This window comes from Oreochromis niloticus, linkage group LG20 (genome assembly GCF_001858045.2).
Source record: "Oreochromis niloticus isolate F11D_XX linkage group LG20, O_niloticus_UMD_NMBU, whole genome shotgun sequence".
NCBI classification, from domain to species: domain Eukaryota; kingdom Metazoa; phylum Chordata; class Actinopteri; order Cichliformes; family Cichlidae; genus Oreochromis; species Oreochromis niloticus.
The window spans coordinates 15,323,140-15,341,351 of record NC_031984.2 but is presented as its reverse complement, the minus strand read 5'-3'; the positions used below and the strand labels follow the sequence as shown (position 1 = coordinate 15,341,351).

At 40.2% G+C, this 18,212-nt stretch overlaps 1 protein-coding gene across 2 annotated transcripts in view; it reads left to right on the top strand.

Moving 5' to 3' along the window:
- The window catches only part of LOC100695192 (poly(rC)-binding protein 4), a 34,574-nt gene that overhangs the window by 14,839 nt on the left and 1,523 nt on the right, over positions 1 to 18,212 (top strand). For both annotated transcript variants that reach the window (XM_003439020.5, XM_005448775.4), the window contains exons 4-13: positions 1,080 to 1,112; positions 2,654 to 2,770; positions 5,956 to 6,087; positions 8,312 to 8,440; positions 9,575 to 9,649; positions 11,445 to 11,516; positions 13,933 to 13,974; positions 14,068 to 14,143; positions 14,566 to 14,615; positions 17,278 to 17,447. In XM_003439020.5, the coding sequence (XP_003439068.2) occupies positions 1,080 to 1,112; positions 2,654 to 2,770; positions 5,956 to 6,087; positions 8,312 to 8,440; positions 9,575 to 9,649; positions 11,445 to 11,516; positions 13,933 to 13,974; positions 14,068 to 14,143; positions 14,566 to 14,615; positions 17,278 to 17,447 (896 nt within the window). The remainder of the gene's footprint in view (positions 1 to 1,079; positions 1,113 to 2,653; positions 2,771 to 5,955; positions 6,088 to 8,311; positions 8,441 to 9,574; positions 9,650 to 11,444; positions 11,517 to 13,932; positions 13,975 to 14,067; positions 14,144 to 14,565; positions 14,616 to 17,277; positions 17,448 to 18,212) is intronic.

The window sequence follows — 18,212 nt, the reverse complement described above, 5'->3', positions numbered from 1 at the left end:
ACCTCCCCCACCTTTCACAAAGCACCATAGTAATCCATCAAACAAAAACATTGGAGCACCGACTGCAAGCCTCCTGTTGAAACTGAGCTCCAAAGACATACTGCATTACAGTTGGCCCCTTGTGGGCACTTTTAGTGTCTGCTAGGAAATGCCTATTGAGACGGTGTTGCTTCAGTAGCCCCTACTATCAAGCCTTATGCACCTACAAAAGGCATCACAATGGATGAAAGAAGAAAAATAGAGGAATATAGAAAACTGTGAAGTGCTGGAAAGAAGGATTTTACAATGGATGTGCAATGCATTGCGAAAGTTGATATTTCAGAAAACAGAAAATGTAAAAAAGGAAGGGGGTGAAAGCGTTTGAGTATGGGGCATGCTGTGCAGCTCGACAGAGTGGGAGGCACATTGTCTGAAGTACTCGGGCTAATAAGTTGTCTAAATAATAACTGCTCCACCCTCCAGCCTTTTTTTCCCCTTCCTATCTCTTTGGGAAAACCTCTCATCCTTTTCCCATCAATAGAACACCAACAGCACAGTCACAATAGACTCCAAGTAATACGTTTCCCCAGATCATAAACAACAGTGTTTGCCGAGGTGTGAGATGACATTGCTTTTGGTACTGGTGAAAGAAAGTGGTCCTCAGTTGCTGCACGAAAGTGTGAACAGAGGTATGACAGGTTGGATGGAGTTTAGCCAAAATAAAGTAGCAGAGGGGAGACGAAGCAATCAAAAAATCAGCGGAGGATGTGCTGCAGTGTGACACAAGTCTGACAGAATGTTATTGTCGCTGGCAGGAGTTCTTCACACGCGCTGCGAGCACAGCCGTTACAGCAGGTGTACATTTCCTTCATATGCTCACATGCTGTATATTTGATATGTTTTTGCAAAATTAGTGCAAATGACAACATCGCTGCATACACTGCAGACTGAAGCCTTATCAATACTTTTTTTTTCTGAGCAATTTCCATCTAACGTGGTTAGAAATGGCAGATTTTGCCTAACAATGTGATGTAACAGTTTGGTGAACTGAAGCACATTTGCATCTGTTTAAAGCTGTCCTTCGTTTTGTCTTTTTTCAGAAAGGAGAGACTGTGAAACGAATACGGGAAGAGGTACAGTGTCCATGATTTCGATCACCATTCAGACATTTAATTGAATTTTTTAGCATTCTGCTTTGTTAATTATTATGTTTTTGTGTCATTTGAGACTAGTGAATGCAGCTTCTCTGATGTGACTAGCTGTTACCGTGCACCACTCTGTCCTTCTTTTACATCAAGACATGAAGCCACTAGATCTCTGTTATTTTAGGCCCTCAGTATGTTCATCTCCAGAGAAAACATAATTTAATCTCAAGAGGCCGTCTAATACTGGTCAGGCTTTCTGGCAGTTGCATGTAATAATAATACAGCTCAGTTCTCTCTCCTTGTTTTGGAGGTTTGAGTCTGAAAAGCATACAGAACAGGTGCATTGTCCGAATTGCCTTTTGGGCAATAACAGCACCTTTTCAATTTAAATCCTCCCTCTCTTCCCTTCGCTGCACCTCATCTAGCTGCTCTCTCTCTCTCAATTTTCTTTTCTATTTCTTTTTCCTGCTTAAAACAACTTCCTTTTTTCTATGTCTGCTCCTCGATTCCCTCTTTATAAATCTCAAGGGTGCAGCCAAACTAATGCCGCTTGGATAACTCTTTGTATTAGAAAGTAATTAGGCTGACACTTTACAGCACATTTGATTCTTTCTCTTGCTGCTAAGGTTTTATGTCGTACTTTATGAGGCATACGGATAAACAGAAGAATAGTGAGGTCATGGGACAAGGCGGCTCGGCAGAGCTGCCGGACAAACCTCTCACTAGTGGTAGTCATCCATTCATCCATCCATCTAGCTTGGCAGTTCTGGCCTTTTGTTACTTCCCAATTACATGAGCCTCATCCTGTCAGTCCTCACTGGGCCTTACAGTCACAGTGGGGGGAATGAGTCAGTGGGCTGACTGGAGAAAATGTCCCAGCGGTCAGAACACAGTCCTGTGTCCGCTCATGTGACTTTACCCAGAAATGCCAGCATACAAAATGGAAGAAGACGAGGGCAGAAACAGTGTCACCTTCTCATGTCACTGTTATGTCATTATCACTCTACTTTCTCTAAAAGTATGAGCTGTACTGCCTCTTTAGAACAGACCAAGAAGAACGAGCTGAAATTTGGGGAAATGTGTATCTTATTTTTAGTTGTCAAGAGTAAGAAAAGAGGAAGGGTATGTTATTTGTGTTTGTATGTTAACTATGGGGATACAGCGACCAAAGGTAAAAAGTTCAGCATATTTTTATACTTTATTTTATGTATTACATAAATGGGACACAGTGTGCTACAGGCATTTGCTAGGCCAGCTCTATCTTCCCTGTTTCCAATAAATTTGTGTGAAGATTAGCGTCAAAAAGTGGAAATGGGGCAATCACTAAAGTGTCTCCAGGCTGTCCAAAAAGCTGGAACAGGCCTGCTCCTCTTCACAAGTTACACTACACTAAGTTACCATGACTACGTATATAACCTTAAATATAGCATCGCACCTCCAACTGTCATACAGAACAAATGCAAAAGGACTTATTTTCCAACTATTCCTTTACTGAAATTTAAATAACCTGCTGACTTCTGGTTCAACAGAGCAGCGCACGAGTCAACATTTCAGAGGGATCCTGTCCTGAAAGGATCATCACCATCACCGGCTCCACAGACAGTGTCTTCAGAGCTTTTACCATGATCACGTACAAACTGGAGGAGGTATTTTTACTTCACTTTTATTTATATACTGCTGAGTTATAGCCATCATTTTCTTAAGGAGTTTTAGTATATAGTATATTATAAGAAGCGCAAAGAGAGAAAACAAAAAAACTGGACAAAACATAAACTACGGGAATAAGAAGACAAAGTTATGATATGCAGTTGCAGCTTATAAAGACAGGGAGTGAAACGAAGGGAGAGGAGGAGAATCTTCAGTGCATCGTGGGAAGTCTCCCAGCAGTCTTAGCAGCAGGGAGTTTTACAGACACCTGGTCCGGCCGTAACTATTGTCATAAAAGAAAGGTTTAAGGCGAAGTTGTTTCTGTCAGCTGAACCAAAATGAGCCTGCTCTCTGACAGCCAAGCGCTTTGTTGGGGTAATACAGCACTATGTATATATTAAGAGGTCTGTAAGCCAAAATGAGGCCTGTTATTCATTGCTGTAACACTCAGGTGAAATGAGCTCATGTATTTATTTTACAATAGTTGCATGCATATGAAGGTTTGTCATGTAGGAGACCAGCCGGGATGAAATGCAGTTTGCCTTTTGAAGTTGTCTAATTCTTAGTGAAGCCATAACATCTTGTTTGTTGAACCTGGAAAAAGTGAAAGAAGCCATTTTGCCACATTAGTACAAGAAATCATTTCCTGTGCTTCATCTCTGATTTACCACTAATGTGCTTTTATCGCTATCGATTATACTCTAAACTGCAGTGATGGAAGGAAAAAAAAAAACCTGACTATATTGCATAGCTCTTGATGTGCTTTCATATTAGATTACTCTGCAGATGAAAATTTTGAATAGGTGGATGTAACTGCTGTTGCGAAACCATTCAGACCTTTGCAAGAATGTCATTATAAATGACGTGCAGCAAGCTGTTGGATTGCATCTGTCATTTTTATTTCTTTCCTGTTATTTTCTTTATGCTTTTCTGGAGTGCTATGAACCGTCCGGGTACTAAAAGAGGAAAATGTTACTAATTTGTACTCATTAATGAGAATGTGTCGTACACTTTTCGTCATCTATAGGTGAGTTATGGCAGTTTCTACATGCTATTAATCCCCAAGGTGGCTGTCCATCACATTGCTAATTAATATGGTGGAATGAGGGCCGCCTTCGCTGTGATTTAGCGTCACAGCCGATACGAACAGGTGCTCTCTGCTCAGGTCGGCAGCCTTCAGTAAACATACTCTGGCTGGGAGCACAGTGCAGTATTCATTAAAGATCTTTCACACTCACCCTGAAACGCCTGCGTTTCCATGGCAACATGTTGGCTGACCCACTGTGCACTGCTTCCACCATAGCTGAGTTATTGTATGTCTGACACTTTTAATTAAAACCAAAGGGAAATAGTATAAATTTGGGGCACTGACTATTAGTATACGCTTTTGTTTCTGTCTCAACAGTTTGTGATTACAGAGCGGCTCGACCTCACTCATTCCCAATTTGGCTGGTGATCAGTTGTGTGAGTTTTGTGCTCACGTGATTTATAGCTCATGTTTTCCCCAGCTGCTGCCACATTTATGCAAATGCAGTGATCTAATGATCAGGAAATTCGCTACACTTTCATACATGTAATTTGTTTTCAGGTGTTGAAGCACAGCATGCATAAAAGCCACATAATCTCTCTGTATTGGAGCCCTTACCCCACCAGCAGCACAATATGCTTTGGGGATTTAAGCTGAGGAACCCTTTGTGTGAGCGGCGCTTGTATAACCAGCCATCTTAATTCCACCAATTTTGCTTTAAGAGCCTCTCTTCTCTATGGAAAGTATCAAAACGTTCACACTTGTTAAGATGTGGCTCGTATTTTTAGATCAAATCAAGAGAATGACGCCGAGAGTCTTGTGATTGTACAGATGAGCCGTGTGTGCATCTTCTAATGAGACGAGACGTCAGAGAGCCCGATCTGCCTCGATAAATATAGACGCGGAGCAGAGATTCACAAGAGGCACACCAGAATATGCTTTTCAAATTTTAAAGTTGAGTGATATTAGACATATTATACAGTTTCCTTCATGAGTAAAGTCCCATAAGGCTACACACACATGCTGTCCCCTTTTACGGGAAACTCTGCTGATTTTACCGACTGGCCCGAGTGCAAACCATTCAAGTCGAGCTGCATGTTTTGCATTCTGTCAGATTTGCTGTTGGTTGAACTCTGATGGGAAGCATATTTACATTTCAAAGCTTCACAGAGAGACACTGTTCATTAATTAAAACCTCGATCTCCACCCACAGCAGATCAGATGGATGTTTTGCTACCTGCACTATAAAAACACTCATCAACTCAGTCTCAAAATCCAGTTTCTGCTCAGTTTCAAAGCAACGCATGTTGAAAAGAAAGGCATATGAACGCATTTACTCTAAAAGTTTGAATGTTTAACAGGTGATATTGTTTCCTTAAGGAAACAACTGAGCTGTCATCTACAGCAAGGAAAGGAAATGGGGATGTATGGAAGAAAAAAAGAAAAAAACATTTTTTGCAAGACCAGGTTTTGGGTTATTGCCTCAGAATTTCAAATTATTAACTTGAAATTTTAAAATAATAACCTGAACTATGTTCAAAAGTGAAGTCCTGAGGTAAATAAGGATATTTCTCAAGGAATCACTGATTTATTTTAAAACTTGAGTTTCAAGAATGCTAAATGAACAAACAAACAAAAAAGAAAAACATATCCTCACATTACATTTCCCTGAAACATTATTAAATCTACAAAAGAACAAAACATTTTTTCATGCCTAATCTAACGATTTAACTCTTTTAAAAAAGATCTCCAGGACTTTGCTCCACCCCAATACAGGAACATAGAGACGCAGAGACGGAGGTTAATAAGGTGCAGATGATGGATTGCTCTTTACTCTATCTGCCTCACACCTGACACTTCCTGTGTGGATCCCACTGGCTTTTTCTGTTGTTGGATTCCTGTTGATGCAGCAGTAATTATGTTTGGCTGCACTATAACTGGTCCAGCCCAAACCATGATTATATTGTCTGCACTGGTGTCATAGTTTTAGACTGAGATGTAATGCTAATGATGCTATGAATCCAAAACTGACTGGTAAAATGAGCTGCGTTCAATCTTTGTCTACCTTGACCCATACTCTTAGACCCTCTCTTCCTTCTTATGCTTTACTGTTGACTCTCAAAACCATTTTTGCTATTTTTCTAAATCTCCCTCCAGGACTTAACTGCACTGGTGGCCAACGGCACCATCAGCTCCAAGCCACCGGTTACCCTCCGGCTGGTCATCCCTGCCAGCCAGTGTGGCTCCCTCATCGGGAAGGGAGGGGCCAAGATAAAGGAGATCAGGGAGGTGAGCACCCAGAACACAAATCCAGTCCATGCTCCATGCCCACACTTCACAGAAAGGTTCATATTTGAAATATTTGACAGTATGAATCTCCTAGAAAAGAAGCTGTACCTAGAAGGGAGTGGTATGTTTTTCTAGATTTTTTTCTGGTTTTTAGCAGGCTGCATAATTGCCCACATGCATTTTATATAGTAGAAACTCTAATTTAGAATTGCTGCATTTACAGTTCAAGTATGATACTTCAATAAGAACAGATACATAGCGATCAAATTTGTCCTGTGTGTGTAATTAGCTGCAACTAGTGATAACAGGTTGGCATATTTAATGAAAAAAACATTATAGTTAGAATTTCTATTTTATCTATTTTCTGCTAATTAGCAATAAACACAGAGCAACTGAAGCTGATAAGAATCTGAGGACCTGTCAGCCAAAGGCAAACAGCCAATAGCTGTAAATTATTGGCAAAAAATTTGATCGTTTTTTTAAACAATTTTTTAATAATTTTTTCTGCTACTTTATCATTTTCTTAAATAAGGTGTAAAATTTTGTGGCATTTTCACAAATAATAAATTAGAATGGCTGTTACACTTACCAGCTGTTGCAATCCAATAAACTTATTTTCTTTATTTTTGTATGCAGATAAATTTTAAATAAATAATTTAAAGTTGATTGGGTAAAACATATCAAAATGTTTCTCTTTCATGCATATTAATGTGTTGCGTATAAGCCACATGATGTAAATCATTTACTGTTATATAGAAAAAATTCAGGCACACCATGCATATGATATTATTATGCCTGCAGGAATATCATATGCATGGCATATGTAGAAGTTATGAATAATTCAGTGTGGTAAAGAAATTTTTATATTTGCTGTTACATCACTAAAGTTAAGATACAGACACTACACAGTTTTTATGAAAAGTCTACAACTTCAGAAAAATCATTGTACTCGGTTATTTTCAGTTACAGTTTTCATACATGTATTGATAAAAAAATATGTTCAGGTATTACAAACTTTAAAAAAAAATCTGAATTCTCAAAAAAACGTTTGGTTTGTTTTGTTTTTTACATACTTACAACTAAAAAAGCATTATACATTAGCATTGTATTGCATCTTGATTTGGAGGGTAATTGCATTCATATGTCGAATAAACAGCAATTTATATTCAGTTATTACGACTAACGCCTGTGTTAGCTTCACTGTGAGGATCAATTTGATATCATGAGCACCAACTCAGAGAAAATGATATTAGTTACTGAAAACATGAACCCAGTTTTGCCATTTGAATGTAGCTGACCCAGTTAGTTTTGTTTGTATTCGATCATAAAACAAAATATTAGAGATACAAAATGTTCACCTCAAAATGTTCTGTGAAAACAGAGGAAGTCACCAGAGTGAAATTTTTTCTGTAGTTTAATAGCAATGCATCTGATAGCTCTTGGTGCGTTTCACCTAAAAACACAAGTGAACACTGTTAATATGAACAATTTACTTTTTGGGTTGTGAAGTTTGACCATAAGTGCAGAAAATTGATGAAGCAGTCAAGCCCAGATATATTTACTTAACACGACATAGGCCGTGACTCAGCAGTGACAACAGGAAAAACTCCTGACTGCATTCAGGCCCAGTTGAAACGTTAGGATTAAACGTATCAGATCCATTGCCAGAGACATCTGACTCCTTAACTGAAGCTCTGTACCAATCTACAAATAGAATGTCGCTCATTTTAGCTTAACCTTCCCCAGTAATGGCATCCAGGTGATTTTCTGTGGTTAGATGGATTCCGTTGTCTTGTTCATATCCTAAACTTGTTTCTGTTGTTTTGTTTGGTTGCCACAGGACCCATCAGTTACAGAGACAATGGTGATTTGTGTGTTTCAACGATCGCCTCCAGAAATAGGTCGATATCAGCGAGTGTAGATAAAGCTTAAAAAGTTTTAACTCAACCGGCACTCTTTGCCGTCAGGCATGCTGTATTAGTGATACATCAGCTACAGTTAGGAGTGTGGCATCTTGTAATTGGAGAAGTGGATGTTGTATTTGTCGCGATTTGACGTTTAGCACGCCGCAGTGCAGCTGGTTTTCAGTAGAGATGGAGAAATATAATGTCAGCAAATCCAGCTCAGAGGGGGACAAAAAGAAGCTGTGGCAGTGTAATCGCAACTCAACTTATCTTTAGGATCAAGCTATGTTTTTTTTTTCTAAAAACCCTATCATTTGCAGAGCACCGGAGCTCAGATACAGGTGGCAGGGGATTTGCTACCCAACTCAACTGAGCGAGGGGTGACGATATCTGGGAATCAGGACTCGGTAATCCAGTGTGTCAAGCTCATCTGCACAGTAATCCTGGAGGTAGGAAGTATACCATTCCTCTCTTTCCTCCATGCACCCACACCTTGCTGATATTTTGTCATTGCTCTGCTCCTGCAGCTCACATGCATGCTTTTATTTCATTAGCATGCTGTCTGTTATTGTCTGTTTCACTGGAGCAGAAATGAATGCATTTTTAAGCAGGGTAAACCCTTAAATGCAGCACAGAAAATGCTCAGTTTCTCTATTGTTTGAACCTTCTGTAATTCGCCTCGCAAGACATTGGATAAAGTCGAAAGGTGCCTCTCTCAGGTCAGAGGACAGCATTCTCGCAGAGGGCACTAGTCAGCTAACAGAAAACTAACAGGCCTGCAGCGAAATCTGTCCACCTTTAGACAACAGCTCTCTTGAGAAAACCGAGGAGGAGATGAGAGGAAAACAACCCCAAGCACAGTTTCACCCTGTGTGTTCATGGGAGTGCACAAGTCCTTTTTGTTTTAGCATCGCAGCTGGACCTGACTGACTAATTGCTAGTTTGATCCAGTTTTCCAGGGCTTTCTTCAAAGGCTTGCGAGTTTCATTAGGATTCTGTACCAGTGGCGCCTTGCTTTTGGCTCAAAGATTTAAATTATGCAAAGTTATACAAAAAAAAAAAAATTGCTGTGACTGCTCTACATTTTCAACCCCAAAACAGTATTGCCAACACTGCAGTTACTTGATAAGATATACAGTGTCATGTTCAGTGCATAATCTCCTTTTCTTTTTGGTGTTTGAAGAATTTTATCTTCAAATGTCAGTGGATGGTTGATTTATCCAGAGGGCGAACCATAGCAAAGCCTTGAGCTGTGACACACACTAAAGCTCAAAGCTATTATCCACAAAAAGTGCTCACTAGACTACTTCATTTATTCAATGAATGACTAATATTATCAAAAGAAAAATAAGGCTGGGAATAATGTCACTGTCATTAGCAGTTTAGCTCATCATTAACTGTTATTGTGTTTTAATGTTGCAGGGAGTTTAACACCATTTGCACTTCATTTTTCAGGCTTCGGCGCCATCGCTGATTTTATTTCAGACTAGCTGTGTAAAGCTTATCCATGTCTAAAAGATTTATTCATGGTAAAAAGCTTATCTTGCATTCTCTGACCTCATGGCCTATTTTTGACTCCTTAGTCTCCCCCAAAGGGTGCAACCATCCCCTATCGACCAAGCCCCTCACCAGCTGCTCTCCTCATCGCAGGAAACCAGGTGAGAAAATAAGATTTTACCTCACACACTGGTTAACTTTTCTGTGATAGAGTAGCACAGTGATTCTCAAAAGATGGGGTGAATCCACCTTTACAGATATAGTAGCTTTACTGGGGGTTACACCAGGAGTTGAATTAGCAAAAAGTTAATGAATTTGTTTCTATGGGAACAGGAAACAAATTTTCATGACTAGCAAGTCTATCACAATGCAGGGTAGCAAGATTCAGTGCGACATATCCTTTTATCCTCTCAGTTTAACATACTAAAATGTCCTATTTAGTCTAAAACACTCATGATATTTGAGGGGGAGGGACTGAGGGTCTAGAAGTACTGGGCCAGATTAAAATGTGACCTGATGGTGAGAAACCAGGCACAGTCTTCCATGATTCCTCATAAATGAAATAACTGTTGTCAAGTTATTTTGCTATGAGAGAAAAATGTCATCACAGTGGTGCAAGAGGAAAATTCAAGTTACTAGGATGTGTGGAAAATGAACATCTGAGTCTGAACCAAAGTGGTGAACATCTGCATTTAAATAAAGAATAGATAATTGGAGAAACACCCTTCAACCACATTACGAGTGTTGATGTTACATAGTTTATCCACCAGAGGCGACTCTGCAAGTTTGAAGCACCGCAAACAACCAGCAGCCCAGACGAGTAAATAAATATGTACAGATAACAAATGTTAGGGAAATCTGTTTGTGTTGTGTGCGTCTGAAAGAATAAAAATATCAGATTTTTAAATCACCAGGAATCGCTATAGTCTTGAAATTCCTATATCGGTAACCCTCATTAACCCTACCACAAAGAGAAACACTATTTTTTTTACCACCTAGATGCTGGCTTTGTTTGTTAATCTTAAAGGTTGCCACTCTCTCTGTGCCATTATAGTCTAAGAAAGGCTGAATTAGCATTCGGGTCTGCATTGCATGGATATATATGATTGTTTAAAGCATAATGGTTATTGGAAAGTGTGTGGAGGTGTTTCCATTCACTGCATTGTTCTTCGCTTGGATGTTTTGGATCTTAGACAACCTTGGACGCTAACCCCGGTGTTGAAACAAGACTCATGCAGAGGGTCCTCAGTGGGGGATCAGTTCTTTTATGTGTATGCATGAGGGTGGGATTGAGAAGTACTGTATATATGCTGCTGTTTGAGAAGGGACAGATATCCACCCTCCCATGGAGCGAGTCACAAGATTAGCAAGTGAGACTGGAGACCTGCCGTCTCCTCTGGCTACAGCAGCCAGATATTCTGCATAGCTGTCAGCAGTTCCTACACAGTTTGTGCAGCCACAGACTACGGTCAATTTATGGAATGGCTTTGTGTTTTTGATATTCTTCATAATAGGCTATCAAATTAAACCCGGGGCGTGATCCTGGTCGCTCGGAGATATCTTTAATGAAGGCAGTGGTGTGATAAGGGATGTTTGTATAATTTGTCAGAGGAGAAAATGAAGTGGAATGGGAAAGGGTCTGTGGATGAGTCATAGCCTATAAGCCTGTTAGGTGTGGCAAGGTGTCAGAAATGGAGCCTTGAGAGCCCATCTCAGGCCTAATTTCTATAGCTAAAGCCAAAGATAAAAAAAGAAATGTGATTTTTTTTTTCTACTCATTATTTTTGCATCATATTTACCAGTAAAGGTTTCAGCTGGTAAGCACAGACACCCACAAGTCATCACTGTCAATTCAAAAATAATGGCAGAACTTGCAAAACATGAAATATTTGGGTAATAAGCTCCAGGACATATTTTTATTTTTTTCTCGTCTCCTTTTCTCTTGTGTTTTTGTAGGTGTTTGAGGCATCAGAATTTGCACCCCACCCTCTGTACTCAGTCGCACAGGGTGGCCTGGACCTCCAGCAGGTAACTGGACAATAATACGAACAGAAAAAAAATCTCTCCAGGATTCAAACACAGGTCTTGGATTCCAATGTGGAGCGCACAAATTAGTGTCAGGGCTGCGATGGTCTGCGTGGTGAGTGAGCAGAGGGGTTGTGTGGTATGCCCAGAGTTACACACTCCATCATATGGCATGAGGTATTAAAAACAACAGCTGAGTGTAAGCTGCAGCTATTGTTCTGGCCTGTCATAAGAGCTATAACCCCTCCTGAAACACGATGCCATCACACACAGCACCACCACCACCTCCACCACAGCTCTGCCATCTCTTTTTTAGTCCTGCCTCGCTCTGCTCCAGAAACATTGCGGCTTTAGGAATATTCCTCCCATGACAGCAGTAGCAGATACTGTCATGTCAGAAAGGAAACAATAACCTTTGACAAAAAAGCCCCGGACTTAAACGAAGTCTAAATGTGGCTCATGAAATATAAAGAGTCCCCAAATGAAATGACTTGTGCTCTAGCTGGTAGGATTATTGCAGTGAATTTGTGGTTTGTGTATGCTTCCCTATATAAATAGAGCCTCTAATGTATTGATCCATTGTAAAGATGAGCTCGCCTCTCCAGTTTATGACCTTATAGGATGAACTGGTAATAGCAGCCAGACCACTGGCGTCAGGCAGAATTGAGTTAAGCTAAGTGCTGTCTGGTCGAGCCGTAACTATACTGAGGGAGGGCTGCACAGCATCCCATAGATAGATAGATAGATAGATGAAAATGGGAAGAAGAAAGCTTTACACTGGTGAAATATTAATGATCATATGTTATTATTTCAGTTGGTTATGGTTGACTTTTACATTTAGTATTGTTAGGATTTCACAAAAAATATTTCTGTAAGAAATACTTGGGTTTAGCTAATTGTTTAAAGGATCATTTCACACAAATCAAGTAAAAAAATAATAATAATTTTGACTTACCTTCAGTGGTTATCTTCCATATATGTTTTCTTGCCCTGGTTTTAAGACATTTCAGGTTTCAGGTGCCTGTTATCACACTGCTGCAATGTAGAGAAAAGGAATCTTTGTGCAGTTTAAAGCAGTTAAACCGTTGCCTTTAACCCTAATCTTCTGTTTGAGGTCCCAGAGCTCAAAAACGCACTTAATTTTAAAAGCTTTCCTGACATGTCTCAGTAGTGTTGCCAAAAAAAAAAAAAAATAATGCCGTACTTCTGTTTCTCAGAGAGCCCAGCTGTAAAATCTGGTTATAATGCAGATTTTCTTTAAAACTTTATTGGAGTTGACAGGAGTGTTTACGGCGTAATCTTTCCTCAAAATTAAACTACTCTGTTTAAATTTCCTGTTATATGCAATCGCTGGTTCATGAGACTTTGCTGGAGGTTTGCCAGCACGTCGGGATACTGTCGTTTTTCTGTCTGTAAATGGCTTTTTGGCAACCAAAGTAGATTACATTTTAGATTGCATTTGTTTAGAAATGTGCTCTCATAATGAGTAAAACATTCATTCATATTCCTTTTTTGTTTATAATAATGCCCACTGGTCATTTCTGTATTTTGTCCCTTTCACAAAATGTGCAAGCAAGTTTGTGGCAATGAGAAGGTTCCACTTCAGTATTTTGCTTCATATTGGGTTTTAATACATTCAAAAGAGAGGGTGGAAAAACTAGTTTTATTAGGAGAGCAGTGGAGACTGAAAAAGCCAAACAATGAAGAGGTAAAGGCAATCTCAGCTAGGTCCATGCCTTTAGAAGTCTTGTATTTCTTAACTCTGTGTCAGCTTCTCACAATAGTCAACCACAATTTTTAATATAAATGATTAAAACTGATGAAGTAGTCCTTATGTAATCCTGTGGGCTACCAAGAGTAAAGGTACACTCCCCATATAGATATGTCCTGATGAATGTTTTATAAGTCATCTTAATGCACTGAGCACCACAAGTCAAATCCTACTGGCCTCCTCAGTACTGGGATGCAGGTAGACGTCTCAGGAGTAGATATTTCTAAATGTGGGCGAACAAAACAAAAACTAGAAAGTCCCCAAAGGAAAGCACTGCACTGTCATCCACCAAGGTCAGTGGCTGGTATCCTACATTTAATGGCTTCTTCGTTTGTTCATTCTTCACCATCTTTCAGGATCTTTGGCTGAGCACTTTTATGTGATTTTTCTTGACAAACAGACAAATTATATTGCTCATGATGGATGCAGAGTGTTTGCATTGCTTGAATCAATACAAGTGAATTTAGTTTTTTGGGTGTTTTTGGTAAAAGTGCGATCAGTTGGTTCTCTTATTATCATTTAATTTTCCTTATCAGAAAAAGGCACACATTGACAGCGAAGCACTTCCATTAAGCGGCTGCAGATTTATTGCTTGTGTGCGACGTTTTTATTGCTGTAATTTACCTAATGTACGATGCTCTTTTTCAGGCCTACACTTTGCAAAACCAATATGGCATTCCACACTCAGAGGTATGACCATTTGATGGATGTGTTAAAAATTTAATATTACATGAATAGTTTATGGTTTTGTGTACAATCAGGTTCTTCCTCTTTGTTTTAAAGCTGGCCAAGCTACATCAGCTCTCAGTGCAGCAAGGCCTGAGTCCTATTGCCCAGCCGGCTTCAGCTGTCATACCCGGTGTGTATTCAAGCATTTTAATCATTGCTTTCTTAATTGCAGATTGCTAACCTGTGTTTAGACATCAGAAATAAATGCCAGCTGTTTTTATCTGCGCTGATTGTGAGCTTTTGTCAATTAGAAGCGAGGAGAGGGGGGCTTTGTAGCTTTCTTATATCTCCTAGTGTGAGAGAGAAACTATTAAGTGAAACGATATGTTGTGCGCAGTCAGAGAACTAGGGGAAAGAAAAGAATGAGTGCCGTGTTAAACATCAGCCCATTAAAATGGAAATTAAATGCTTTACTATATCTGGCAGTTTGCAGCTGAAAGGGTTTCTCCTCTATCTCAATGGTGTTTTTGTATGGCTCTGCTAACTAAAAGAGCCGAATGATATTTCAATTCAGTTTTATTCAGTTGATGCGTGTATTTTCTCTCTTATCAGGCATGGACTCAAACTCTCAGACGTCTCAGGAGCTGCTTATTCCCAATGATGTAAGGAAAAGCAAGTCGATCTTTGTGTTTTTGTTCTTTATGTTGTTTATATTGCCCCATTTGAGCAACAGCAAAAACAACAGGAAGTCGGCGCTCAGCTCACATGTACGCAGCACCGAAGCAGGTGACTGGCTGCGACTGCAAAGACGTCTGGCGTGACTTCAAAAGAGACGAGAGAAATGCTTGAGACTTACTAATTATCCGCGTTATTTTAACCTCGGACTAACCCAAGGTTAAAGGGATTTTGAGCTGATATGGATCCTTTCGCATTATTGTCTCGGCTGCAGTTGCAATGTCTTAGAGGGACTCCCGTGAGTGTTCAGTAAATCCTCTCATGTTCCCTGACCTACTTAGAAGCTGTCTGCTGTCAAAACAGCCAATAAGGAAACAGACAAAGATCCTTTCCCTTTCCACTTAGCCTCCACCAGGGTTTGATGAAATGCCTCTCCAATCTGAGAGATGAAAATGCAAGACACACATTTGTCTTCACATTCACTATTAGTTTGGTCATTTTGGTCAGATGGCCTGCTCTGGGATATTTGTGTGTGTGTATGTGTGGGTGTGTGTGTGTGTGTGGGTGGGTGTGTGTGTGGGTGGGGTGGTGTGGGGGGTTGAAAGTTGAAATTGTAATGAGGTCATTTATAATTGAACATTTAATTATCCTGAATCATGACTATTCACAATAATGAAATGTTGCTCTGAAAATTCAACCATAAGGCTGGAGTTTAAATTTCTTTAAAAAAAGGCGCTGATGAAGTGACTGAAGCAGGAATAAAACACTCTTTGAACCATAGAGTAATAAAAGCTACTGAGTATTTAGCCACATGGCGGTGTCGAAATACTCCTCTAGGTGTGTGTTTTAGCAATAAAAAAGGGAATAAAAATAACTTTAACTCTGCTGTCTTTGTTGAAAACAAGAAAAAAGGAAGAACTGGACTAGTTACTCAAGGGTTCGCTTAACTGTGTAGGATATAGCCACATCCCTGAAACAACATTTCTAAAATGCCTGAAGGCGTTTCTTCCCCCATGTAAACCCCCCGCATGGCGAGCAGCACAATGCATCAGAGGTATGAGAGAGTCCAGTGCTATACGTGACAGGGACAGCTGTAAGCTTCAACCATTGTTCCAGAAGAGAGGACTTACAGCTATGACTGAGCCTCTTCAGCCCAGGCCGGCCACACTCCGGCCTCACAATCCTGCTCTGTGCTCGCACACTGAACGCCGAAGGAGAGTTGCACGCACACACAGATGTATTCAGAAACTGCTTACACCCAGTCAGCAGTGTACTGTAGTTCTGCGGTGGAAGGAAGATTTAGCCAGAAGAAAAATGGCTGCACCTTTGCCATCCCATCCCTCTTCTTGTGTCCTTTTAAACGACTGCCTCAGCAGGAAACCAACAAAATATAGGCCACTTACAAGTGAGGACGACGAGCATTGTGTAACATTACTGTTTATTAAAATAACTGCTTTTAAAAAAGCCCTAAAGTTTAATTATCAGATTTTTTTTTTTTTGTTCTTTTTTTCAGGTTGTTCACACACAGATGTGTGTGTGCGAGCTGGTGTAAAAGGCCCATGATTTTTAGTCTCAGTGGGGTAGAGATCTTATCTGTGATTTGAGCTCTGTAGGGAGCATTGTTTCTAGAGTTGCTCTCTAGGCTGGCCACTCTCTGTGTATCTCTCCCCTTCTAAATAAACTGCTGAGCCAATAATAGCCAGGCAGACCAACCAGGTCGCTGTGTGACAGATCAGACATTGTGGAACAGGCTGCTTACTTCTCAGGAAAGGAATGTAAAATGGAGGGAGGACATTGTGTTTGTGTGTGTGTGCGCGCGTGTGTGTGTGTTGTGTACTTCTGCCTATACGTCAGCCACTGTTAAACTTCCTGCACACTCACTTACTACAAGTACTTCATCACTGTCTGGCCCACTCGCAATATATTTGGCAGCATAACCCTGTCGCCTGAGCCTTGACACCCTGCACTTGAGCTGTTGCCCCGAGCTTTGGCTCTGCTGAATATTGTCACTAATGGCCAAGGGTGCAGGTAATGAAAGCAAAACAAAAGTGATAATGTATTTTGGAATGCAATAAAACTCGTGTCATTGTCTAATCTGCTCTCAGCAGAGAGAACACTCAAGCCAATGGGACTGTATATTATATATTTGAGTTATTTTCCCATTATGTTTTCCATTAGTGCAGAGATGCATCTAGCTGGCGTGTGTTTGGGAAGTGATTTGTTTGGGAAGTCATCACCACTCTGAGGAATCAATAACCTTTTAGCCACTCAGATTAATGAGAGGCAAATGTGCCTTCTCTCGTCTCTTTTACCGGTGCGCACACAGTAGCAATTAAGGGAGACCCGCCAGAGGGGGGGGAGGTTTGACATGCATGATGAATGACCAATCCAGTGAAGACAAACAATGTAATTGCAATATTTGAAGTGGGCTGCATTAAGTCAGCTCAACAGCAGTGCAGTTTTCATAGTGTTCCCGCTCCTTTGCCCCCTTTGTCAGAATCACTTTGATCAGCACAACAGACCCGACAGTGGGGAAAAAGCTGCGTTCAGTCAAATGATTTATTAAACCCCCCAGATTCTGTATATCTACATAGTAATTAATTTTTCCATCAAACTGACCCGATCTGTCTCGACTCTGTCCTTCCGCAGCTGATTGGCTCGATCATTGGTCGTCAGGGCACTAAGATCAACGAGATCAGGCAGGTGTCAGGAGCTCAGATTAAAATCGGGAGCCAGCTGGACGGGACAAGCGATCGCCATGTCACTATCACAGGAACACCAGTGAGCATCAACCTGGCCCAGTACCTCATTACCTCCTGGTAAGGCCCAGTGACACACACAGCCATCTAATGAATCATTGCAAGCACAGGCCTGACAGAAAAGCACCGACTTAAAAGGGTCAAAGGTCATGCTATAAGTGATAATGAGGTGCTGCTGGTATGAAGAATGAGTAAGAGCAGGTCTGTGTTGTGTGCTGGATAGTAATGTCTTGTTGGAATTCAGGCATTGCTATGCTCTGACATGTTTTTTAATTAGCTTTCTTCTCTATAAGAACATAAGGATGGAAATTAATCTGCATTAAATATAGTTATCAGTTCTTGCTTTTAACAATTCAAAAAACTAACTTTTTTCTGCTTCCAAAAGAGGAAAAAAACCAAAAACATTCCCACTTTAATCCTTGTGACTGATTCAGATCAGCTTTGCCTCGTTATTTTTTGGTATTCCTCAAACCACATTTCTTTCTGTGTAAAACATATACTACCAGTGACGAAAAGGTGTCAACAATGGTAAAAAAAAAAAAATGTTTATATACATTTTGTACTCGATTACACCTGATAACCAACTACAATACATGGAGGGAGTCAAATGAAAGGTAGCCCGGAGATTTTTCTGGACACCAGTAGTAACGGCAAAAAATATTCCAGCAAAGTTGAACAAGTGTTGAAGAAAATCGTACTCACTTATGTTTGTCACGTCATAAACAAATACTTTATTGAGGGTGAGATATCAAAGAATACTGCTAACAGCTACTGCAGCAATAAAGTGGATCACAGTGAAGTTGCTCCAACCTGTAAAACAACTGG